General features: G+C 41.8%; 1 protein-coding gene across 2 annotated transcripts in view; it reads right to left on the bottom strand.

Annotated features, from left to right (window-relative positions):
* carmil2 (capping protein regulator and myosin 1 linker 2) overlaps nucleotides 1–27,821 on the bottom strand; it is a 108,496-nt gene that overhangs the window by 25,433 nt on the left and 55,242 nt on the right. For both annotated transcript variants that reach the window (XM_049574393.1, XM_049574394.1), the window contains exons 27-33: nucleotides 27,291–27,466; nucleotides 26,383–26,470; nucleotides 25,686–25,775; nucleotides 25,502–25,568; nucleotides 21,632–22,158; nucleotides 7,874–7,977; nucleotides 2,330–3,233 (exon numbers count right to left, since the gene is read on the bottom strand). In XM_049574393.1, the coding sequence (XP_049430350.1) occupies nucleotides 2,330–3,233; nucleotides 7,874–7,977; nucleotides 21,632–22,158; nucleotides 25,502–25,568; nucleotides 25,686–25,775; nucleotides 26,383–26,470; nucleotides 27,291–27,466 (1,956 nt within the window). The remainder of the gene's footprint in view (nucleotides 1–2,329; nucleotides 3,234–7,873; nucleotides 7,978–21,631; nucleotides 22,159–25,501; nucleotides 25,569–25,685; nucleotides 25,776–26,382; nucleotides 26,471–27,290; nucleotides 27,467–27,821) is intronic.

Raw genomic sequence — 27,821 nt, 5'->3', positions numbered from 1 at the left:
ATAAGTGAGATAGATGATTCAGAGTAACCAGACTATCTGCCCCACTTCTTGCCAGATGTTGGCTATGGAACACACTTAGTATGTTGTATGATAGAGGATGATGAGGTGGGAATTTAGACCTCTTTTTGTTTAGGTGTTGGCATAGATCTTTACAAAAATGACCTGGGTTTAGATAAAAACCGTTGCATATCTTCTCTTTTTACAGAAAGATTATATTTAATCACTCACAGATGTCCGTCTCCTCTACTTGGCCCTGTACACCTCCGCAGGTGTTTTAGTTATTTTAGCTGATTAGACCTGTGCTCTTTTTGACAAACCATGAAAAACTTTGCTGAAATGTAAGTGAGGTCCAGGATTATTTAAACTCATTAGAATGATAAAGATGTCATTTGTCCCACCGCAGCTGGTGCAACAAAATCAGCATGAGTGTCTGCAGGACATCAATCAAACAGCCTGTGAACACCCAAACAGACCTGAAGCCTACAGTCAGACTGCAAATGCACCTGCTGAAAAGTACTCTTGCTGTGTGGCCCAAGGCAGAGGGCACAGGAGGCAATGGTTGGGTTGTAAACACTAACTGCAGGAGCTAGCAGGGCTAGCATACTAACAACAGCTGTCCACAAACTTGTCAATAAGTCTTCTCAAGATTTCCTTAAAATGTTCACTATTTATGGTTTTCTCCGTTGCACAAAAGAACTTAGCAACTAAAGCAAGTTAAAAAACACTTAAGGTACCTCTGACTCTATCTTAACTGCAACATGACCGAGTTTATGGTGATAAATGAAAAACCTGACACACCCTGAGAAGAGTGTTCTGTGACCAGGAGGACCCAATGGATATGCTTTTGGTTTTACACTACAGATTTGACTGAGCTGATTTTCCTTTCAATTTCTTCCTACAATTGTTTTCTGTTTTCCGATATTTAGGGATTTACTTTGTAGTATGTGTTTTCTATGATTGTATTCCTTTTTTCTTTATTGTGCAATAAGACATTCACAAAAAAAAGAGACAAGTACACAATAAACAGATAGACAAGATTATACAACTTGGCAGCTTACAACTTATAGAAAGACAGTAAAGAAAGAAAAAGTACAAAATAAACAAATAAGGGAGAGGAGAAGACGATGAGAGGAGATAAGATAAGAGATATCATTTGTGTGTCTGTGTGTGTCTGTGTGTGTGTGTGTGTGTGTGTGTGTGTGTGTGTGTGTGTGCGTGTGCATGTGGTGGTGGTGGTGGGGCAGCAGGGCAGGCACCAGACCCAGCCATCAAAGCAGAGGCCTGAAGCACGTTATGGCAGCAGCGTGACAAAGGGGAGCCAGAGATTTCCCAACGCAACGTGTGGGCCTTTTATTTATTTATTAATGTATTTTTCCATTATTATGCTTTTTTTTCTCTCCACTCTTCTGAATGATTGAGGCTAAGACCTTGGTGGGCAACCCCCAGACCCTCAGGAGGTGGTTTGCTCATCCAATTCAGCATTCCTTGTTTTTATTGTTGTCATTGCCAATTGGCATGGGGGAGACCAGCATCCATTGGCCACACAGCGCCAGCCTCACCACCAGGAAACCACTGTGAATGGCCGGGCCCAAGGCCATCCCCGCTGAGCCACCCCCACACACCAGAGGGCACAGGATTGGGTGGGGAGTTGGAAGTTGGGTTGTGCAATTTGGTGGATTGTGTGTGTGTGTGTGTGTGTGTGTGTGTGTGTGTGTGGTGTTGTGGGGTAAATGTAAGAGAGGAGAGAGAGAGAGAGAGAGAGAGAGAGAGAGAGAGAGAGAGAGAGAGAGAGAGAGAGAAGCTAAATAGTAATAAGATAATAAGAATGATTATAATAATAAATGTGTGGTATCTCCTAGGAGGCAGAGTGATGGGGACAATGGGATTGGGATTGTATTCCTCCAGATTTATAATCTTTTCCTCCTCTGACCAATGTGGTTTTGTTGTTTTCTTTTCTTTTGCCATTTTTTCACTAACTATAAGCCAACTTTGTAAGATGATAACAGGCATAACAAGTGTGAGTTCAAGCAAATAAACAATCTCCATGAAAACTTTTACAGCTGTATAATCTCTATCAATGCAGTAAATTAGTTAATATTTTTCCTTAACTAAGAAAACCTTTGAAGGGATTCTCTGCAAATGTGTAAATCTAAACTAAGAAGAAGCTAAGTCTTAAGTGTCATACTTAACGAGAAAACCTAAGGTGTTTTGTGCGACTGGTCCCTGGTTCTCAGCAGTATTTAAGATTTGACAGTACTAGCAGTTTGGTGTTTGCTGGAGTCGCCCCTCTCTTCTTCAGTATGTGTGTTCAGTGTATTGGCGGACTGACCTTGCTGTGGGTGTCCTCCTTGTCTTCAGGCTCTAATCCCGTCAGCAGTATGAGACTCTGGCTCTTGCCCTCTCGCAGTGACCTCTTGGTCACCTTCAGTCTCCTCTCTCCATATGGAGTCCCTCCCAACTTCATCTCCTGCATCTGCGCAGCACTCCTCTCCTGCTCAGTTAGAGGGGAGGTGACCACAGGACTTGGGGTGCGACCTGGCAAGACAGGAACTGCCTCCTCCTCCAGGTTGGAAAGTGTGGCAGTGGTGAGGTCAGGGCTGGTGGCGATGGTGGGGTAAGAGGGAGTGGTCTCACTGGAAGGCGTCATCATCGTTAATGTCTTGGCAGGCGCCATCATTCCCCTCGCATCGCCTGCAAGATGGTGGCTGGTGGCAACGATTCCTTCTGTGGTGGTGGCATCATTAGAAACGTTAGCATCCTCCACTGACCTTGCCCCTCTCCCCTTCTCTCTCTCCTTGTCCCTCTCCCTCTCTCTCTCCCTTTCTTTGGCCTCGCGTAGGGGTCGAATGAGGTCTGCAATGGAGGTCCTTTTGACCTTCACCCCCTCTCCTCCTCCTCCTCCTCCCTCACCCCCTCCTGCCTTGGCAGCTCGGCTGGCTCGAGCTCTCTTGAAGGCAAAGAAGTCGCCAAACTTTTTCTTGATGTTTTTGGTGGGAAGTGTGGTGGTGGTGACAGAAGAGGGGGTGGGGGAAGTGGAGGATGTAGAGACGGGTGGAACATCAGTGGATGTAAAGGATGTGTCAGTAGATGGGACAGAGGGGGAGGTGACAGTGGTGGTGGTAGAGGAGGTGATATTTTCAGACGAAGAGGAAAAGGGGGTTGAGGCTGAGGGGGTGGAGCTTGACTCTGAGGGAGTGGCTTGGGCAGGGATTGACTCCTCCCACCGGCCTTTTCTGCAGCAGGGAGACAGCAGAAAGAGCAACAGACAAGAAGAGACACTCAGTACTACAACTACTACTGCTACAGGACTCAAGACACATGCTCAGTTAAGGTACAAAACAAGAAGGGTCATGCAAACAGCACACAGAGCAAAAACATCTCACGGTGAGTGCTACGTTTTGCTCCACAACAGAAGAGGCCTGGCATGGTGATGATGGTCAGTCTGTCAATCTGTGCAGTGCAGATGTCAAAACTTTACTGTTAATCAGTTACGCATGTCGATCTATTGATTAATTTTGCTGCGCACCACCCAGGACTGGTAGGAGCTTGTTAGTGATGCCACTCATTCAGCAATCACTGCCAGTAACGCCGTCCCGACCCTACGGTGTTGCTGTGGAAACATTGTGCGCACCCTCTAGTCTCCCCCTGCTCACCGCAGTAAGTGGCTCAATTTTGAGCCATAAAACCATCATTGACTGTGTTATCAGTGTTAGCTCTGTTAGCACCATTAGCAGTTTCAACACGACTAGTGGTGCTAACATAGTTTACAATGCTAAAAGGGTTTTAAGGCTCAAAATGAAGGTGCTTACTCACTGGGGTGACTTGGGGGGAGACCAGAGGGTGGGCACGATGTTTCTACAGCAACGTGCTTTTTGTCAAATGAGTAACGTCACTAGCTAGCTAACATTAGCTCCCACCCAACCCACATGGCGTGCAGTGCAGAGCAGCCAAAATAGCCTACCACTCGAGACAGGAGATTGTGCAGTGGACATGTGTCTCTGGCTGGCTGTCTGCCAACAAAAAATATAATAAAAGGCAAAACATTTACACAGAAAACATTAAAATTTCTCCACCTCTAAATTGATAGTGCTTTGAAATTAGTTACTGGCTAATGGGTGTCAGCATTTTGAAAATAAAATAAATTGAACCTGACATCCTTTGTCCAGAGCAAGGTATCTACATGACTGCTGGCCAAATTATCACGACATTTGTCTTGATATTCATTGCCCATTAATTATTTTGGTTACTTCCTGAAACTTGGTCTAGCATCACTGTCAGTTTCAATTTTGTCAATGTCAGTTTTGGCACCATGTACAGTTCTATAAATCCATCCATGAAGAAGAGATTATGCTTCCATTTTAACCACTGCTGCTGCCTACACTGGTTGGGGGTGGATAGGTTTTTAGGCTCCAAATCTTTTTTTCTTCACATAGTACAGGTGGAACTACAGGATTGTGTATGGGGCTGTGAATTCTGTTAAAACTTGGATGGCGGTTCTTTGGATGAACAGCTGTAGTGGACAGCAGCTGCTGATGTGCTGCTTTTGCTCTGTGGCTGTTGTCAATAATGGGTGAAAATGAGAATGTTTAAATGGATACCAACAGCAGGGCAGTCAGCGAACATGGTTCTGTTCATACTGCTCTGATGTCTGACACTGCCAGCTACACAGACATGAGCCCAATCCCAATCTCCTCACTCACAGACCCATGGACTTTGAGGTGCAATCCCACAAAGAGGGCTTAGTGCTGTCCCACTGTTAAATCATCAGGTGCATGAGGGCTCTCCTGCTCATAATTTGAGACCTTTATGCACACTTTCTGTAAGTCTGCATTTCTGCAGACGTTACCTGTGGGAATTATCCACAATTAATTGTGACGTTAAAACAACACAGTGTAAAATTTAGTGGCAGATAGTGGTAAGGATTGCAGATTGTGACCAAATGAAGGTAGAATTCCATCAGTGTTTATTGTTCAGGAGGTTTTTACCTGCATTATATCCACAGAGGTCCCTAACTCTAACCCTAACTCTGCTAGCCCAGCCCCTGTTAATGTGTGCTCAACTATTTTCTCTGCTATCTTAATCTGTGTTCGCCTTATTTCTGATCCAGACGTTCAGGAGGTTTTTACCGTGAGCCAAATTATCCACAGAAGTCTTTTCCACACACAGACCTGGTGATTTAAGACAGCTAAAACTCCGAATAAGGCTGTTTCACTCTTCAAACCTGTGTTTTAACCTATGCTCTCTTTGAGGATCTACGAACTATAGTGGCTAATGCAACAATGCAAAAATCGCAACAGGCGTAAAAAATGTAAAATAAATAAATAAATAAATGCAAAAGTCCATATCTGGAGCCAGTGTTTAATTTGTCCGTTCTGAGCTACTGTAGAAACAGTGGTGGTGTAACATGACAATCTCCGTAGATAATGACCAGCTCCCTACATAGATACAGCTCATTCTAAAATAACAAAAGTAACAAAAACACAATGCCTCTTATTTTCAGGTGATTATACACTAAAGAAAACATACTTATTATATTCTATACCATTTCTGCCAATGTATCCCCTAAATCCTACACAGTGGATCTTTAAAACATGTGGTTAAGATGGTCATTAAAAACCCCCAAATCTGAGGCATGCAAGCACAGGCTATTTGACACATTCATCAGCCATGTCTTTTAATTTGTGCTGAATGAGGCTGTTTTGACAAACTTTGATTATCTGACTTTTACCTCTTGTCCACTCTGTAAGACAAGAGCCTGGAAGACATTCAAATAAGGGACTGACCCCTGTAGTGCCTTAGTTGTGACGAAGGTAAAAAACAAAACTAGAATTACGGCCCCACAGATGTATGCTTCCACACACCAGACAAGTTTCCCTTACAGTTTACATCCATGTCTGTGAAAACGTGGATGCCTCACATACATCTTCCCTCCAGCAGCACAGAAAATCTATAAAATCAGCACAGTTTCAAGATGGACACCCAAGATTAGTGTCACCAATTCAGTATCTGACCAAGTCTCTCCCCCTCTCTTCCTAAATTATGAATTGAGTAATGGCCGTAAAAATGTTTTTGCAGAACATAATGATGTCACAGTGAAGCTGATTTTTGACCTTTTGAATGCAAAATATCATCACTTCATTATTTTATCCTATTAGGCATTTATGTGATGTTTTGTCATAATTAGCATATGAATTCTTGAGTTATGGCCAAAAAATACTTTGTGAGGTCATACCAACTTTGACCTTTGACCACAAAATTCTTATCAGTTTATTCTTCAATTCAAGTGGATGTTTGTGTCAATTTTAAAGAAATTCTATATAGGCGCTTTTTAGATATCGCATTAACAAGAGTGAGACAGACAAGGTCACAGTGACCTTGACCTTTGACCACCAAATTTAATCAGTTCATCCTCGAGTGCAAGTGACATTTTTGCCAAGTTTGAAGAAATTCCCGCACGTATGTACAGACAACCCGAAAACATAATGCCTTTGGCCACGGCTATTGCCAGTGCAGAGACATAATAACAAGTGCCAAACCCACAACTGAACCTTCCTATTTATACCATTTCGACATCATGTTCAAAGGGGACACTGGGATTGGGCCATGGAGTCTAACTTGAGTTGAAGTTGTTATATGGCACTGTATTTGATGTGTCAGTATCACAGTCACACTGATGTGATAGGTTTTGTGGTGATGCTTGAACCAGTTACATTCACTGATGAAGACTGTGAGATACTGTTGGAAGCCCCAGAAAATTCTTTTAAGGGGCCCTTTGTCACACAGGAAGCTATCTAATTGTAGCCACTGCTGTCAACTAAAAATGACATCCAGGGGATGGAGGCACAGTGATTAGGGAAAATTTACACACTCCCAAACAGTGGCAGGCTGGCTAATTGACTGATGACAAAATGGCAATTCATTCTTGATATCTGACCTGATAAATAAATAAATAGATAAATAAACAGCAAAAACTATCTTAATTATTCTGTGCTCAGTGAACTGAAACAGCAAACTCAGGCAGGGGCAGGACATACTATAGACAAGGATGTGTGTATATGTGGTGCTACACGGGATGGACACTACAGAAACATTTACCATGCATTCTACACATACAGCTACAGGAGTGAAATCACAAGCACAATTATTACAAAAACAAAAACAATACACTCTTATTTCAGTAGTTATTAGACCTTTTCAGGAGAGCTTTAGTCTTCGCCTTCTTGATGCAAAATATACAGTTACAGCAGTAGAGGCTCTCTGCTTACTCACCAGTTACTGTGAAAAGTCATGATTTTTCTAAATGCTGAGCTCCAGAAAAAAATTTTGAGCTGGAAAGTGTGTTTTGTTACTATAACATCCACCAAGCGTGAGCTGTTTGTTTGTTGTCATTAGCTGTGGCATAATTGCATGAGCAAAGTTTTTAATATGGTGATTTTATTGTTTATGCTTTTCTTTTTTGTTTCAATTTTAATGTAAAATGTAGTGTACATAAATGTTGCAGATTTTTTTAATGTGGTGAAATGCTATTTAAAAATAAATAAATAAACAACTGAACTTTGGACTGATGTGACAAATCTATGGCACTCTTTATGTACATTTATGTACATATACATGAACATTTATGTCCAAGCTGCCATGACTTTTCAATTTGAAAATCAGCAATAGGATCAGTTCTGCTCACTGATTGGCTGCCACTGTCAATCACTATTTGAAGCAGGTGAGTAGAAGAAGGGAGTCTGTGAGATTGATTGGTACTGCCAGTCAATCATGGCTTTCATTCATTCATAACAGTAACAGTAAGTCCAAGAAAAAGTGTGTGTGTGTGTGTGTGTGTGTGTGTGTGTGTGTGTGTGTGTGTGTGTGTTCAACTCACAGTGCATAGTCAGGGATAATTTTCTTGGTGAAGAATTCCTCTACTCCTTCATCCACTCTGCCCATCCCCTCACTGGCCTCATTTTCTACCTTTGAAACTGGCTCCTGTGGCAAAAAACACAATATAAGACACAGTATGTACACCTTACATTGTGTGTGTGTGTGTGTGTGTGTGTGTGTGTGTGTGTGTGTGTGTGTGTGTGTTTGCCTGCTTTCTGGAGAGGAAAAAAAAATACACAAAAAATCTAATTCTTGCATAAGAAACCAAAATATGAGTGACAAAAGTTTTTGCAAGTGCTTGTGAGAGATGTATTTAAAAAAGTTAATTTAGTTAACATGTACTTGTCTTTTTATTTTACTTGAACATTTATTGATTTTCTCAACAAACAGAAAAAGGAAACAGCACATTTAACTCATACACAGGCTCAGATACCTATACAGGGTGAGAAAAAAAGGACAATAAAAGAGTAAAAATCTAAATAAAGTTAAAATAAATAAAAAAGGTAGTAATTACAAAGAGATTATGTGTGCTTTAGTAAGTTATTGTCCATTTTCTCTGTCTGCTCATTCCTATCTAATAGAGTGACATTTAGGAAACCCTGTTTGCATTGGTTTATGTGTGCATGACAGAGTCTGAAAGAAACAGAGGGAAAGACACTACCCAATCTCAGAGGCCATCAGCTATTGTCTGATGATGATAAAGCCTCTGGGGGCAAAGGGCAATATTCCAAGCTGATCCAGTGTAGTCAGTGGATATCCAAGCCATGGCTTCCTCTTCCATGGATGGGTCATTTTGGCCAATCTCTATAAACAGATATCTGCATTTGTATGCAGATAAATTTAAAGCTAATGTAAAGCTAACTTGTCAGCAGACAACAGCAGATGAGTCCCAAGATTGTATTTCCAGCAATGCCTTCTGCATCTGCACACAGACTGACGCTGGATCCACTTACCACTCCTTAACTGCAGGGTATTTACTGTAATACAATGTAGTAATTTGACAAAAACGAAACACACTACATAATCCATCACATACATTTGAGCTAATTTCTATTTGTCATAATCAATGCAGCTGTAACTTAAAAGCCTTCTGTTGAGCTCTGATATGGACCTGCTCAGGTTGCTGTGGACTAAGCAATAAGTAGCTCCAGTTCAGGACAGTTGTCATGTGTAAGCAATATTCTAACTGGGTCAAACCCAGTCTGCAGAAACTCACTTATATTAGCCTACTGGAGTTGCAGTTGTGTGGATATAAAGCCTCCTGCTAACCCTTCACATGTAGAAAATGTTGTTTTCCACTGTTTTGTCTGTTTCTACATGTAGCAACACACAGGAACGGATCACTTGAACTTTAATCATGAAGGCATTGTTCCAGTTCACAGCACTGAAAAATACTTTTTTATTTAAATGTTCTAACTGAGGTGAAATAAGTACACTGGCACCAAAACATGAGGCACATATATGAGACTAAAACTTCAAGTGTAGGGGAAGCACAGAGGCAGGACAGATACATTTAGTGTCGCTACAGTAGGAAGACGAGTCAAATAGAAGGACTGCCACATATATTTCCAGGGAAACAAGACAGTCACAAATAGCAACATGCCAACCATCTTCACTTAATATTGCATCAATTGTAAATATGAGCACCTGAGTGGACAAAACAGTTCAAGTCAGCCTCTGAGTTGTAATTATGCATAGGAGATGGCATATGGGAATTTTCTGTCCACAAATTTCTTTGCACAGATGTCTGCAAAGTTACCATCATTGGCGGTTTAATGTAAATCAGAACCAATATTATCACTACCACAATAAATACAGATATTTAGAAAATAGCAAAATAGCTCACAGCTACTAGACATCAAAATAAAGTTTCATTAAAGCTATCCCCACAGAAAAGTAGCATGCTAAGCTATGAGAAAATGGCAAAAGTAGCATGCTACAAGCAAAGCTACTTTTATTTTTTGACTTGACTTGACTATGTCAAATCATCCAAAGACTTTGTGACATTTGAACCTGTCCTCCAATAACATGCCATCATCAGTTGGCCTATTGCACTCTCTCTCTCTCACCTCTTTCTACATAATGCATTTCTTTGTCTTGGCCTCTCTCAGTAGGCTTTCTGGCTCTGTCAGTCATTCAAAAAGAGATTTCCAAAATATATTTTTCAGTCAATACATAAATAAATAAATACATAAAAGACATTAATTAAACAATAAAAATAACAGACCTGAATGAAAACTTTTCCTTTTTTGGGACATTAACATATGAACATGTCCTGCAAATAACACGTGACATCAGTATGTCACTCTCTCTCTCTCTCTCTCCTCTCTGCCTTCTTCATACTGTTGTCTGTCCCTCTCGCTCTTTTCTTGGCCCTTGCTGTGTCTATTTCTCTAGTGTTCACTGCAAATCCACCAAATATGTACAATCGCTGGACAAGTCATGTGACAGACACATGAAGAAGTGCAGTGTAGCCAATCAGAGGCAGAGTAGGCAGGCTAAGAAAAGCCAATAGCGAAGCAGCAAGCAGAATAAAATGAAGGATTAGTATGTGATGTTGTATGGAAGTGCTTCCTTTATCTACATGCCTCTGTGTGGCTCTGGTGTCAGTCACATTACTTATCCTCACTTACTTTTATTCTCCTTTGCAGAAAAAAAGTCAGCTGCAATTAAGAGCTTTTCCAGGGAAAAATAGCTCATAACTTAGATGGATGCTATGTCATGTGATAAGAATCAACCAATCAGCTCCACGGATGTGCTTCTTCCTTTCCGTCCAACGGACTTTACAACATCCGGTGGTGTGAAAGGCAGCAAGTAATGGAGGAGCGACTGATCATTCTTGTCCAGGGATACCCAGAGTTATATGACCTGTCTTCGTCGTACTACTTTGACTCCAACAGAAGGAACAATGCCTGGAGAATTATCAGCTCAGAGCTTGGGATAACTGGTGAGCATGATGATATGCTATTTTTATGGCTAATGGTTGTGCCCTGTGAGTGACAGGCGGTTTTGGTTGCTTAGTAACGGCAGGAGCAACAGTAGCGCAACCTCCGAAGCGCCTTGGATAAAAGGATGGAAACGGCACAGCTGGCGTTTTCCACGCGCTTTTAGACGCTACATCTGAATGGGGCCTTAAGTGTCAGGTAAGAATGGATTGACCCTTCCATGCTTAAGCTAATTCTGTTCACACAGCCTGTTCTCATTCCAAAGTTGTACCACTGCTTGGTCACACATTTCCGCATAAGACGCCGATGAAAAACAGGCATCCTTTTGCAGCAGTATGTTATACCACCAAATGGCATCAGTTTAAAGCGCCACCAGACAACAATGTAATTTAAGGAGCTGGAGAGTTTTCCTATTGGGCGGGTGGGAGGGGTGGTGGATGGGTCCAACAACACCAGGCTTCCATCCAGGAGGCCCGTGTTTGCTTCCCATATAAATGTAAAGCCAAACCATGATGTTGTTTCCTAAACTTAACCATGTGCTTTTGTTGCCTAAACCTAACCATGTGCATTTGTTGCACAATAAAATAAACGGAAATATGAGAGAGAGATTCAAATGAAGGTAAAAAGTGTGACAACCAACCCCATTCTCCCTTACAGCCTGTCAGTTATTAATCCAGCCATGTGAAAACCAACCCTAAAAAGAATTTGACATCCCCAACTGGGACTTTTTGCTAACAACTAAGCTAACAATGACATGTTTTAGACTAGCTAATAAAAAAAAAATCTAAACTAGAGCTCTCCCTTCATTCTTTTTAAGGGTAAAAATTGTTTTATTATAAACCCATTGGCCTCTAGTTTCGCAGACCGGGCGAGGTGGAGGCACAGCGCACCTGCGCTTCGCTAACTGGGTGTGGCCAGGCGGATTTTGCAAGTTTGGCACACCGTGCACACTGGCGCAGCTACTCCTCTTTCCCACCTCCGTCCCTCCTACCTGAGCAAGTCGGAAAGAGGGAGGAGAGAAGGCATGGAGTGGGTCTTATACAGCCGATTCACATCCCACCAATCAAATGAGCCCCTCTCCTCGCCCTTAAATGCACCGCGCGAAGGCGTAATGAGAGTTTACTCAATTCTCCATGGCAGACGAGAGCAGCAGCGTCAGACGGCCAAACTTCTCCCCGGAGGAAACGGATGTTTTGGTCCGGGAGGTCCAAGCTTGCAGTGTCCGAATATACGGAACTGTGAGCAGACCTCCACAGGCTGATGATGCAAAGGTAGCCTGGGAGGAGGTCACCACAACTGTAAATCAATGTTGCGTTTCTCTCTTGCGCGCGCGCTCTCTCTTTCTCTCTCGCAGTCTCACTCTGTTTCTTTTCTTTTGACTTTTCTAAGATGACAGATGCTGAATATATACTCCCTATCTGATGCTGTGGCTGTTTGTGGTTGGCTGAGAGGGATGTGAACTCATTAGTTTGCAGCTGTGTTAATCAAATCAGGTTGGGTTTCCATTACGCGTGCCAAACGTGCCAAACGGTGCCAATCCCCTTTGATCAGATGTGACGGGACAGTCGATATAAAGATACATTTATGTGCTGATTGCAGATAGTTGCATTGAATAGTGGTTTTTTGGGTATTTATTGCATCGTTAATGTGCCTGATATTCTGGAAACCTGCCTGTGAGATTTTGGTGACGTGTGCGCACTGTCCACCGGTCAGCCAAACTTCCACTTACACCGGCTGTGCTCCGCCTGTGTTGACAGTAGACCTGGTTTCAGCTGGCGCGCTTTTAGCGCACCTTCGGCGAAGCACGAAACTGTCACTGCCCCAAGCTGGATCTGTCGACACCTCCCCCTGCTGCGCCGCCACACCCATCTCAGCGCACCTCGGTCTGCCAAACTACCAAACCTCGGGTTGCGCTGCTCGAAACTAGCTCTGCGCGGGGTTCGCCACTCTGCGCCGCACCGGGAAACTAGAGGCCATTGTGTTAAAGTCCTGAAGAGAAACACTGAAAAGCTGGATATTTACATTTTGCCATGAAGTCCTCTCATTGTCAAGTGTCTTTAAAGTGTCCTGAAATGACTCTGTAGGTGACCTCTGACCGCAATGCTGAAAATTTCTGCATCATTATTTTAACAGTGCCCTATAGGGAGTGAGTTCTAATGAATGTGACAACCAAAGTGTTCTCCCCCAAAATGGAATTTTAGTGAGCAGGTAAGTGAATCCAGCTTTTCAATGATCACGCTGCTTTGCATTTGAGAACACGTAGGTAAGACATTTCCGCTTACAGCTGTAACTGTGGTAACTGTTTTTAGTAGCTAGTAAAAACCCACAATGTCTCTGGTTCAAGTCCACCTGCAGAGCATTACTGCATGTCATTCACATTTCTTTACCCTTTTACTTGTTCCTCTACTATCAGAGTCTCTAATAAAAGCATAAAAAGCCCCAAATATAAATTAAAACTGTACAAATCAAAGACGGCAACAGCTATAGCATTAAAATTCTTCAAACTAAAAAAATGTGCAGCAAGGCTAAAATTTCGAAGATGAAAACTAGTTTTGTTGACTAAAACTAACAATAAGCAAATGGCTTGTATTTGACAAAGACTTCTTTTATTTTTCATTAAAATACTAAAGCTTAATCAAAATGGGATAATACATGAGATCTCCAAAGTCATAACAATAGGACATTTTCCTGTTCTTGAATGCAGTATTTGTCTTCTTTAAGCTCTTTCCATCTCTCTCTATCATCCAGGGAAAATAATGCGCCTCTCTTTCACTCTCTGCCACCTCCTTTACGGCCACCTGTCTCTATGTGCTACATGCCAACATGACTCTCTGCCACACAATTGTTGGCATACAGACTCTCTCTCTCTCTCTCTCATTCTTTCTCTCTCTCTCTCTTTCACTCACACACACACACACACACGCACACGCACACGCACACACATAAATACATACACTTGTTACCAAGGGGCAACAGAGCTTTCTCCACAGACCATTCTGCACACCCACACACCCATGTTGTGGATATGGATAGCCCTTCTTACAACAGGCTGATAATAACATGTCATCTACAGCTACTGCACATAGCTGGTCATAACCCGGTCTGTTCAATTTAAACTGTGTCCATCGACATTTGACATCCTGTCTCGGGTTTTTACAGTTTTTACTGTATCAACAAATGTTGATGCAGTTATGTGTATGGCTCTGCATTAAGCTGCTCTCTGCTTACCCAGCAGGCATGCTGACTGAACAGCAGGGGAGCAAACACAATTCCTCCCATGGGTGCACAGACAGACAAACCAGGGCAGCAGCACACTGTACACACCACAGGCCTGAATGGGCACACTAGAGCAGGTGGAAATAAAGCTTCACCAGGCAGCAGATGGGCTGGAGAAATAAGTGATGCATGAAACAGTGGAAGAGGAGGTTGATACAACTGACCACCTTGTTATGAAAATCAGTTGTCACTATTGACCTTATTTTTCATAATTTACTTGGATCTTACTGGAGGTCCAGATGCAGGACTAATGAGTTGATAAACATATGAAGACATGAAGACAACATCAGTGCCATTTCTGCCACCCTCGCGTCTTCCTCAGAGGTCCTCTGTCCTCCTTTGTGTGGTATATATTTTTCTCACCTGGTTGTACCACACCTGTCCACTAGATAGCCTCACTGAGATTGCCACCTCTGCTAATCACCTGACTTACTTTGTAATCAGGGACCTTCCTCATGTGCTTATAGTTCCTTAATATACAGTACAGTGGGAGGGTTTCCTCATGCATTTGCCAGAACCCTCCATGTTGCCTATGTTCTAGCCATCTGTTACCTGCTGCCTGCCTACGTCCTCATTCTGAATATTGCTAGCCTGCCTGCTCATTCTTTTAAAATACTAATAAAATAATCACTTTAATCTAAAAACGACCTGACTCTGTTATTACTGGTGTGCATATGGATGAGCAAATGACTTCCAAGTCTTGCCTGAACTAATGTCACTTTAAAAAAAAAAAAAAAAAAAAAAATCCCTAAACAATTTGTTTTCTTCAGGTTGACAGAGTCCCTCCAAGTGTTAATGGATACAATGCAGGGAGAAACTAATGACTGACCTCCAGTCTGTCACAGTGATAACAGAGACAGTCTTCTGATTCATACAGTTTGTCTTCAGTTCACCTGACAATGAAAGGAGTCCCAGTGGAACATAGGTATGGGGGAAATTTCCAAACAGGAAGGACCAGGAATCAACCCCTGTCCTTTTGGCTACAAGCTGGCCCCCAGGAGGTACGCTGGGCTTTGAAGCCAATTTTTGTAATGGCCAAACAGTGGTACTGCAATTTCCAGCGTCCGTCACATAATGCCACTGGCCTAAAAAGACTTTTTCCCATAGACTTACACTGGGAAAGAGATGCCTATAAATCAGTGGATACCTTTTTTTCATTCTCAAAATCTCAAGATTTATTTCACTCACCGTGATAACATTTCAAAAGTCTAGAGAGCCACAAAATTAAATACTTTCAAGTTAGCAGAGCAATAAACCAGAAATCAGCTGCTTGGCTGGTGGAAGTTGACAACTCTGAGGTGCTCTCAAGTGCGCTTGCTCTATGGACTCATTGATGTGGAAGCAGTGCTGATTATCCAAGTAATTTCATACCGTGGAAATAGAGATTTTTTGGCTTCATGAGCCACTGAGCAACTTTTACAGGAATGAACGGGATCCTGCCGCCAATGCTGTCTCTTTACATCCTTTTCTACAATGCCACAGACTGCTGGCCCAGTCAGTACTGCATGAGATCTAGATTGTAAGCATATTTATGCTATCAATATGAGATAAACTTGTGTTATTTTTCAGGATTGGCTTTTACATTCAACAAAACAGTAATAACTTGATAAAGTCCCTGTTTTGTAGAAATACAAAGACACTTTCAAGACCCTCACTGTGGTCTTGAAATTGTGTCAGTGTGCAACAGGGTTCTTCATGGCAACATAAATCATTTATGTAAAACCATTTGAGCATGATGCTGTAGAGAACCCCTGTAAAAGGGTTGCTTTTAGCAGCACAAAAGGTTCTGCTATGGTACAAGCCTGAGGAAAAGACTTCTGCTACAAAAATACCCTCTTGCTAACAGAGTCAGTTCATTATGCTGAGTCGCCTTTTTATATTTTTCCCAATATAATTAGTTTTCTATGCATGCAGTGTTTCAACACCACTAACGAAACATCACTCTTCTTTGGGTGTATGTTGGTGTGAATGAAACAGGCTCCCATTTTTTTTCTTATTTGATATAGTATAAGTGCCCGCGTGTCATTTATCACTGAAACATCCAACTGACTTTGTGTTTTGTTGCAGTTTTTGAGAAATGGTAGTTACTAGGACTAGGTATCGTTACAATAAAAGTGCATTACGATACCTATACCAATACCAGTGCCACACCTAACTAACTATAAGCACATGAGCAGGAGTCATGAGGAAGATCCCTGATTAAGTCAGGTGATTCACAGAGGCGGAAAACTCGGTTTGATACCCTTAAAATGATACCAGTGCCAACAAATACGTGAATGGAGTTATGTGTAGTATAGCCATACTGTTAAGCTTTGAGCGGCATCTCAGCACGCTAGACTGCCAACTCCGTCAAACAGGCTACACTGCACTCGATTTAACCACACAACAGACTGTATGGGTTGTCTGCGGCGGGAGTGTGAGCTCCACAGCAGAGATAGCTGTGAGAGTCGGCAAGGGTGCACATACACAGTGACAGGGCTAACTGCTAGCATCACACAGCTAATGTTACCTAAAGGTTATAACGAGTAATGACAGCGATGAGCCATTTTGGGTCGGTGTGAGTTTCTGCTGCTGTGTTAGCTTGTGCTAACCAGGAAGACATTGAATTGACAGCTTGCTGGGGGAACACTGGCTCCAGAATCAGCAGCAACAGAAAGTTTGCTAATCTGGCAAGGAGTGGGATGACCAGGGTTCAGATCCGTTGTGCAAAAAAAGATCGAATGCAGGTATGATTTGATAGCTTGTTGTAAGCCTACCTGGTCTGCAAACCACTACTGCCTTGTTTTAAATACATCTGATTTCATCTGATTTTCTGCAGCTCATGATCAATAGTCCAGTGACATTATTTTTACTATTTTTAACTGTATTTCAGTATTTTTAACAGTAAAATGATCTGGGCCTTTTGTAGCACTATGTGCATCCAAAGTTGTATCTCAGGGTCTCCCTTGACCTTAAGGGCTGTTTCCAAGAGTCTCCATAGTTAAATTTATCTTCTGAAAGGTATATCTTAAGAAAGGCGGTCTGAACCCCTCGTAAGCTGTCCCTTAGTGATGCACTCTGTTCATCCTGTCACAGTTTTAGCTTTATTAGGCCAAAATTATGCTTTTTAAATGGACAGTTGCAGTATAATTCACATCTAGACTCCTTGTGCAAATTACATCATTAGTTTAAAATTAACTTAATGAAAAATAATAATGAATATTGAATATTATGAATATGTAGGTTTATTTATTTATTTATTTATTTATTCATTTATTCATTCATTTATCTAATGGAGCTAACTAACTGAGGATGTGTTTTTTCTGATGAGGCTACTGGCTGTACCCTACCACTATATACTGAATATCTGACAGATACTTGACAATTGATCAAAGTCTAATAAGGCTGGCTGGAAAGTAATCAAGTGGGCGGCACCAGCTATAGAGGCAATCAAGCGCGTCACCTCTGCTTGCTTCATTGTAGACGAGATTATTGCTGCATTACAGCATATCGTTGCGCTCAATCAACTGAACCAAACGCAGTGACGCAGTCCTCGACATCCCACCTCTTGTACGTGTGGCTCTGCGGACACCTCTCAAGTAGAGGTCATGTGGAACAGGGGGAGAGCCAGAGCACAAGGAACTTCGGGGTGGCAAGGTGGGGTCAGGGCGCACCGGTGGAGTTGGTCCCTTGCCAGAGAACTGCGGAGTGAATCACCCCACAGCTGGGGACTGGGGGGTGAATGGTCCCTCTCCACCACGGACATCAATGCCCCCCGTGATGCCTTGGGAGGCTGTGTGGCCAATGATTGACAGGACCTTTTCCTCCTCCGGGGTGAGGGTGGGAGCAGTCCTGGGTCCACTACTGGTTTTGGCATCCTCTCGGCGAACTGCCGCCCCTTCTCTTTTGGCCAAACTGGCAGAGTCTTGCCACTTCTTCCGGACCACTGTCCATTGTCTGGGTGGACCATAGCTGGAGGGAGCCATTTTTTGGGCAATGTTGGCCCATGCAGCAGCCTTTGCCTTGTTCAAATTGGCATTGCTAAAGCATCCGAACAAGATACTCCTGTTGCGCCCCACCTCGTCCAGCATCACCTCTAGTTCTTCCTGAACGTGAAGGTCGCTCTTCTCTTGCGCCTTTCTTTCTCAGCCATTCTGTCACAATGTTGCACATATGTGCAGCTACCCGTGAGCTCATATAGGCTACATAAACCAATCCCAGTGCGCAATACATTAAAATGGTAATCGCATGCACCTGCAATTAATTACGGCACACACACGCGTGCGTGCGCGCGCGCACACACACACACACACACACACACACACACACAGCAATAAAACGTGGATATGCTGCTGCTACAGGTGCCTACTATGTGACAACATTGACAGAACTGATGCTGGAAAACTTATATGTAAGACACAAACTGACATTGAACTGCAATGATGGAAAAAGTGAGACAAACATGTATGCTGTTATAAATGTTTCAGTGACAAATGCATTATCTGTGAGCAGCAATCACATTTCTCTGCTTCATCATGAGTGTCCTCGTTTATAACGGGATGCGCATGTAAAGTCATTTTTTAATGTGATATGCTTCAGGCATATTAGGACGGGAATTTTTCCTGAAATGGTGCCAAAACGCTCTTCTGAACGTAAATTTAGTTTTAAAGCGCTGCTTTTAAAAATACCCTTGTATGTGTAGACTAGGCTTCAAATAGATGAGTAGATGTTCTGTAAAAGGCATAGCCTCATTATGATATAATATTTGATGGAGGTAAAATCATTATGGCAATACTTTTAATTTTACAACGTCATCCTCTTGAATCACGCCAGCATGCTAACAGGCTAATGCGAGGCTCTCCTCTCATGAAGCAAAAAATGAAGTTGGCAGGTAATTAGCAGATGTTACTTTCCATTAAAGTCAATGCCAAAAGTACCCAGTACCCAGGTATGATGCTTTTTGTAGGCGGACACAGAAGTTAGCTTTGCCCTGGTTCCCTTGTCAAAAAGCCTATGGGACTTTTCCATTGGATTTTGGATTATTGCAGAAAATTATCTGTGGCAAACAAACGTTAATGATACCCACATGTTTACTCAGCAAGATATTCTTCAAAAAGGATTACTGAAGTCTGAATGCAATCAACAGAATTAAAAAGCTAATGTTAGGCTATAAACGAACTACACTACGGTCACATGATGTAAAGGCTGTAAAGCTGTGTAGTCTCATTTAGCCACTTGTTAGCAACTGCTGTTTTTGACACATAATTTGCATTTGTTTTATTTTGCAGAACAAAATGTGAAAATCCCTCAAGCTTGTGTTAACCACAGACCTTATTCCAGGCTCATAACCAAAAACCCATTCAAAAAACCCATTGACTTGAAATGAGGGAACCCTACGCTTTGAAATGAAAAGTCATTTGGAGGTTTTGGGACTCATTCCTCTATTGGGGCAACTGGTGTTTGTTAGCAAACACGCACACGTATAGCACTGATGGGCAAAAGCATCACTGTCATCAAACAAAATCGCAAAGCAGTGGCTGGTCATGGTGATCTGCCATGCTGCACAGATCAATAAAAATAAACTATTTAGTAAAACAGTGATCAATCCACACTCTAAGGAAACTTCACGTAGTTGCTTGTGGGCATTACATAGGCAGGGTGCCAGCGATGTTACTATCTGAACATGGTTGGTAACGTTACACAAAGAAACAGAGGTAAATGACAGCTGTGAAAAGGAAGAACTGCACATCAGGATCGGACGATCGTGGTAATGACTCATAACCTTCATAAAAGTGATAATCTTCAGCTAAAGCCCTGTACATACTCCGCACGAAGTCCGGAGAGAACTACAAATTTAAATAACAGAAAAAAAATAAAGATAAAATGCAAAATGCAAAGAATGCAGAGACATGAGGCATGCAACTGATAAGTCTTTGGTGTGACAATGGGGAAAAAAAAATGTAACAACACTGACTGATGTTATAAAGACATCTCAAATTTTCACTTTAAAGAAGACTGGTTCATGTGTTAGCTGATGTTACTTACCTGAAATTGAATGTGTACTGCAGATATGATAGTCGGAACCCCGGTGTCCAGTTCTTCCTTTTCATAGCTGTTATCCACCTGTGTTTTTTTATGGTGATGTTCAGGAGGACATCTGTGCCACAATATTCTGCTGCCACTCTCTCATCTATTTGTACACTGTATTACCACACAAGATTGCACCATGGTTACAGTGCTAATCTTGTGTTTTCTTGTGTACAAACCAGGTTCCAACAGTATCTTTGTTGATGCTGCCTGTATTTGGACCACCAGATACTATGTGTCCTCACTCTGTAACGTCAGCTCAGTTGCTCCTGTAGCCAGACATGCTAGCTGAATAAATCATTTAGGCTACTCTTCTCTTGTCTTTTAATCTACTGTCGGAAAAAGCTTCCATCATGTTGCAGCCACTTCAAGTCATTTTTACAATAACCAGGTGTATCATGCTGGCAGCCAACGTCAGTAATGGCTTGTATTTCTGTCGTGATACGTGAATAAAATTGAATCACTGAAGGCCCACACTTGCTCATCACTCACTGACAGGGATGACCGATCTAAACCAGACTGCAGGCTACATCATCTGCTGTATAATGGCTCTTATAGAAGCAAAAGCAGCATGTGATTGTGTTTGTGAAAAACAACAGCACCTTACATTGACACCTAAGTTACTAAAAGAGAGATCACATATACAATTTACATACACACAAGGTCACCACAGACGAAGAAAAATACTCCTTTTCCATTTACACAGTGACAGCACAGAGTAAGAGACCCCCATTAATGTGAAAACATGAATAATTGAGTTAGTGAAAGCATTCCCAGGAGAGAGAGAGAGAGAGAGAGAGAGAGAGAGAGAAATCGGCACTGGGAACAACCCAGGGAACACCACTCCCAAAATGCATGTGCCTATTCTCACACACGCACGCACGCACGCACACACACACACACACACACACACACACAGCTGAGCACGACTACATGGAGCAAGAGAATGCAAAGATAAAGATGGCTACCATTATTACTACAGCATCATAAAAACGAAAGCAAGACAGCAAAGGGAAGAGGGATAGATAGATAGATAGATAGATAGATAGATAGATAGATAGATAGATGTAATGTGTGTTTTGCTGCATTAACCCAAGGATTCCAATCATATGAGCAGTACACCCTGCATCCTTCCATTCCTCCCCTCTCCTCCTCTCTATACTTTATATTCTATACTCCCTTTTTTCTATCGAGTTGTTTCAATTTCCTCCACTTCCATCGTTTCTCCTCTGGGATCCCTCTGTAGTCGTACAATTAGCTTCCTACCCTTCCCTCTATCCTTCATCCATCTCTCCTTTCATCCTGCTCTCTATCTGAGCATATATGCCTGTGTAAAGCATATTTTCTATGTATTACTGTGTGTCTGTATAAATGCAAATGCTGTGTAATTTCTACATGCTCACTCATGTTGTGTGTTTGTGTGTGTGTAAAGTCATTGGTTTGTGTTTATGGGTATGTATGTGCGTTCTTACCTGAGGCCTGGAGGAGGGGGGCTGTGTATGTGTGCGTCGCGGCCGTGGTCGGGAGGCGGTGTAATGCCTTAGAGTCTGTCCCTGGGTGGGTAGAGGCTCCATGGGAGAAGCGGGGGATCCAGAGCCGGGGAGGGGGCCTAGGCTGGAGCCGCAGCCGGGGAAGGGAGCCTGTCGTCTGGGTGAGCCTCCGCGGCCGGCAGCCTCCTCCTCTGGAGCTCGAGCGGAGATGGAGGAAAGGAGGGGGAGACTGGGAGGAGGAATGAACGATGCTCCTCTCGCTCCTGGTATTGCTGCTGCAGCATCCACTGCTGCCACCTCTCCCTCCCTCCGCCTCCTCCCCCTCAGTCCTGGGGGGGAGGGGGACGGGGAAGGGGAGGGGTTTGAAAACCTGACTGACAAGGGGGTTGCTGTCGGCAACAGAGGGAGGCCACACCTTCCTCTTCCTCCTTTCTCTCCAGTGCCTCCTCCCCCCTCTCTCTCTGCTCCTCCATCCCTGGCCTGCTGCTCCCAGTCTGCATCCAGGAGACCTGAGAGTGAAGCAGTGTGACTGATATGAGGAGAAGCACAAGGAGAGATAATGACAGAGAGAAGGATGGAGGGAGGAAGAGAGGGAGGCAGGGAAATATGGGGAATCCAGCCCACGCAGTAAGCATGCTTTCTGCTGAAATGTACTGTATGTATGGATATCTAGGGCAGTCAGAGCTGTACAGGAAAGACACAGGGGAATGGAGAGACAAGTAATTGGGAAAAGGGGGGGGGGGGGGACGTTTAGAGAATTGGATAGAGGGGTAAGAGAGATGAGGAGAGACTAAGCAAGGAAGGAGGGGGGTATGAAAGGGGGCAGAGAGAAAGAAAGAAATAATCAGGTAAGCATAGACATGCAGAGAGGAAACAGAGAGGAAGCAGAGCAGCAGATGGATGCTGCAGTCACACATACTGCACACAGGAACACAGTTATCAGCCTGTCACACAAAACAAGGTAAAATATGGTAGGGTTAAACCTACATTGTTATTAATCTTTCAGTTACAGGGTCCCTAGCTGGTCTTAACACTAAGAGGCCTTTGAAATGCAAATTGATGAATATATTTTTAGAACAGAATGTTTAAATTTAGATTCTTTATACATGTACTTAAGAAATATTGACCTAATTCTTCTTATGAAACAATACTATATAGAAACACATAGTATGTTTTCTTTCGTTTTGTTATTCTCTAAAAGCTATTCTCCAATCAAACAAAAGGAGTGGGGAGTGGGGGGTTGTGAGCCGGAGTGCCCCGGATCCCCCCACATTTCTTCCTCTTCCCTCATCATCCCCTCCTCCATCTTCTCCCCATCTCATCTCTCCCATGGTGAAAGTCACTGGTGTGAAAGTAAACAGGCCACGCTCCAATTAGCCAAACAGTGGTGTGTGTGTGTCTGTCTGACACAGAATGGTTCCACATGGCACAGCACACATGAAGAATATAACAGGACAAGAGATAAAATGCATGATAGGAGGTTTAGTTTTCTACCTGAGTTCAGATGTCATACTGGATCTCTGTGGTAAACTGAACAGATTTCAATATGTTGTTGACAATGTAATATCATCAGTGATGAATTGAATCCTGATTATTATTTCTCAAGTATGTGTCTATGAAAAAAAACAAAAACAAAAACTAATAAAATCTTTCAAGCTATTACATACCTCCAATAGAGTTATGTAATTATTATTGAATATGTGTGCTAGTTTTATTTAAAACTGAGGGTGCTATTTTATTCTAAGTTGATAAGCTCATGGTCCTCTGTGGTTTCGATATAAGGACTTTTTAGGACTTTAGGACTTTTCTTTTAGCGCCATCCTCTGGACACCTTTAACATTTTAACCCCTCTACTGTAATAGGAACACTTCACCATAGGCCCGCCGACAGGGGGGTTAAAGGGTACAAGTGACCTCGATCCAGCCAACGGGGGAGGGGCATGAACAGGTCTATGGTTGACCTATAAATTTGCTCGAGTACAACAATTTACTTACTGACTTAAATCACTGACAATAATATTTATATGTATTGATATGACAAAAACACATTTCATTGTGCCCTGCAGATATTATGAAATGGTTCAGTCCATCTGACATCACAAGTGCATTTAATGTAAACATGTGGGGTGGACTGCAGCCTGACTAGTGAAGTCAGAATTTCTCAGCAACAACCAGGGACCACCAAAGGAAAAGTCAACGTACAGAGAAAACAGGAAAATGAAAGGAGCAAAGAGGTGATGGTCAAATGTCTGACAAAAAAAGTAAAGAAGCAGCAGGTATGACAGGCAGTGCTTAGAGTGAGAAGTGAGGCAGACTCAATTTTAGCAAATAAAACCTGCTGTATTGGGCTCAGTTTTAAAGCTGCAGTGAAGACACAGGTATCATATTATACTAGAGAACCGAATGCATCCATTGGCACTTACAATGTTATGCTATCTTGTTGGAAATAATGCTCCAATATATATTTTTTTTTAAATATTTCTACATACAGTTGTCCCTAAACAGACTTGGAATTACATATATTGGGTATGACTGGAAAACTGAGAGTTGACAACCATTTACTTTTGAACTATTTCAGTTCAACACACAATTTAACCAAGATATGATTAAAATAGCCATCAAAATTGCATGAATAAATGAAAAATGTTAGGCCTATTTGTTCACTCATGATTTGATCTTGTGATTTAATACCATGCAGTAATTTTGTCTGCGTATACCTTCCATTACACCACTGGGGACCACCTTTAACAACAGCAAAACTATATCAAAACACCCACAATCCATTGTATTGTTTTTGCCAGTGTTTTATTCTAATGTATAATGCGCAATGATAATGCACAAGTTGTGCGACAGTTTGTAAATCAATGTTTTGATATAGTTTTGCTGTTAAAGATTGTCCCCAGTCAATCAATAGATCAATGCCCGCTGTTTTTCCATGGAAGTTTTCCTCACAGAGTCAAGGTAACACAGAGTGACTCACAAATGAGTTAATTAGTCATTAGTTAATTAGTCAATCTGTTAATTAGTTTAGTGTCATTGTGTTGCACATTAGTTCCAACATTTTGGCATGGAGGTGTCATGGGAAAAAAAGTTGTGCACAGTCCTCATTCATGTTATCAAATTATTAATCAGTCCTCTCAATTACTTAATTTGTACAATTAAAGTCATAATTTGTGATGTTAACCTTCTGCTCTTTAATAAAATATTAATAATGATAATAATAACAATAATAATTATTATTATTATTATTATCAGAAGAAGAAGAATGGTGATGGGGGCAGAACAAACTGTTGTTACCAGTTATTAATTATTACTGTCAAATTAATAGTTTGTGCTGTCAAATTTCCTCATTTCTGCTTCTGAATTATAACAAAAGGATGAATTCAGTATTCATAGACACCTCCAAACTAAACTCAGCTTCTAGCTTGCAATTAATTAAAATTAATATTAAAATTAATTATTATTAATAATAACATTACAGTTAGAGTAACAACAGAAAGTGAAGTAACAGGTGGTTACAGCCCACAACTTTACTGTTTGGTTTAGTCTCACCACTGTCACCAACCTGGTCTCTAGCAGCAGCATGCAAGAGCTCTGTTTAACTCACTGCACACTACCTGCTAAGCATCAAACAGCAGACAGACACAGTCAGGAACTAGCTGGTGAGCATAGTGAAGCATTTAGCAGCTAAAGAGTCATATTTGTCTCAGGACTTGGTTGAGATCAAAAATAGAGCTAAAAGAGATAGACTATTGGATTCTGCTGGACACAAACACACAGTCTGTTGGATGTGTTAATAGGCAACTGTTTTCTAAGACCATCACCATATCACAACACATTTTTTCATACTTACTCTTAATAGAAGGGGCAGGCCTCAGGCTCTTGGAGTGGAAACTGTTTCTCCAAAATGCTGGACTGTACTGGTGATGGAGAGAGATAAAGCAAGAGGAAGAACAAAATATGGGAATCCAACACATCAATGAATGAGTAAATAACAGATGAATGGACAGGTAGGTGGGTGTGTGTGTGTCTCTTACGTCATCAGTTGGGAAGTCAGTCTCACTCAGTCGAATCTCTGGGACATTGACTTTCAGAGCAGTGCATACGTTTTCTTTTATAAGGCAATCCTACACAGTAAGTAAAGGAAAACATCACAACAGCAACGTAACACAACGTGGACAGCACAACAGGTACCATTGCTCCTGATGGACATTTTAGAACATGCTAATTTAACATCAGTTCAATATCTGTTAAAAACAAAACAGTATTTGCCAAATTCAAGGCAAATTACTTTCAAAAAGAACCACTGTTGGCAGTTAGCCACCAAGATTAGCCACTGAGACTAACCGTAAGCAGTCAATGGGACTAACTAGCTTACTGCTACTTGTACCCATAATCATTTCTACAATAGCGCCCTCAGGAATAAGGTCATTACAGTGTAACGTTAAGAGAAAGCTTTGGATTTATAATAAGCTTGTACTGTATTTCACTTTTTATGCAGCCAGCAGTTCCTGTGTTTGTGTTTAGTTAGATTAAAGACAACGTGGGCTCATCTGTGCACTGGATACACAGAGGTGTAACTACCTTTCCATCTGAATGTGCATAAGACTGTAAACAAGGACATTTCTCAAAAATTGGTCCTTATTGTAATGAATATTACATGTATGGAGTAACCATCATAACACTTCACACACCCCCACACACTTATACAAAGTACAATAGAGTCACATTTACCATTTTGTCCTGCGCCATGGTCAGATCCTGTTGTACCTGCTCTAAGATGCTTTCAGCCAGAGAGACACTCAGTGTTTGTCTCAGTTCACTGGATGGGTGGAAACAAAGAACAAATACACACATTTGATTACACCAGACTGAAGGCTATATCTGTAATGAATCAATGGGCTATTTACAGTAATACAAATATAATATTAGATTTTAATATAGCATATATTATCTGGACTTGAACACCTTTACTGCATCTACTGCATAATTTAGAGCAGTAAAATATATTAGACACACATCGGTCTGTCTGCCTCATCCACAGTGTGTTTAGCTTAGCTTAGCTTAGGTTAGTTGTTTCTTGTTGGATAGCAAATTAGTCAATGACACATCCAAGAATTAACTGAACCTATGTGGACATGCCTTCAAAGACGCAGTGCAGATTGTTTGTCAACAAATAGCACAGGGCTAACTTTTTTATACCTGGGTTTTGTATAAATGTCCAAATGTTGGCAAAACATTTCCAGCACGGTTTCTTTTGGGTCAGAACAGGGGAAGGCAAACAAATTCCATCTGTAGCTTTTCAGTTCTAAATGTTTTTGGTTTACAGTGCATGAAGAATCTTCATGACAGTAAATAATCAGGCACTTCATTGATCCATTAAGGTCTTCTTGCAGAGATTTGCAGTAAATAATTATTATACTATTAAGGGAATCTACTGATATAATGTGCTGACCATTATTTCATATTTCCTGGTTGAACCATGGAAACTTTTGCCCCCACGCAAAGTTTCTACCAAAGACATCTACATACTTTCCTCTTCATCATCTTTTCATCAATCACAACAGTCAGTCAGATCATATAGTATCTGTGGAGTTCATCAAACAGTCTGAAATGATACTGTTCTATATTTGTGTTATTACCGCAGTCTGTTGCTGATGATCTGCCCTGTGTTTTCCACCAGACTGTTTCTCAAGAATGTGTGTGTCTGTCTGCTTCTTTTGGACACACACTCTGACAGACACTCGCACACACTTGACCGCTGGACCACCCGTGGACACGCTGCCTCTGCTGTTCTCATCAGGCCTTCAGCCAACTCCTGGAACACACAGACTGGGGCTTGAGCATGCTTAAGACCAAGCACTGTTGATGACCAAGTCATTTTAACCCATTATAGACCCATCTCCATTCTGCCTGCTGTACCAAATGTACTTGAAAGGCTTGTCTGTCAAAGATTAATGGAACATCTTGCATGAATAACATACATGCACGTAATTGAAGTGCATTTTTGATGATTTATTAGCATTCTGCTTCATGAGTCCTTATTTTGGAAACCACAGAGTATTGCCTAAACTAGGCAAATTTCATCAATTAATAAACACTTAGATACCTGTATGTGGGTGTGTACACTTGTTTAATCAATATAAGCTTTATTGTGTGCACACTAAATCTAT

Source organism: Epinephelus fuscoguttatus, linkage group LG4, assembly GCF_011397635.1.
Source record: "Epinephelus fuscoguttatus linkage group LG4, E.fuscoguttatus.final_Chr_v1".
Classification (NCBI taxonomy): domain Eukaryota; kingdom Metazoa; phylum Chordata; class Actinopteri; order Perciformes; family Serranidae; genus Epinephelus; species Epinephelus fuscoguttatus.
The sequence above is the reverse complement of the archived record's forward strand: the minus strand, read 5'-3'. Positions and strand labels throughout refer to the sequence as shown.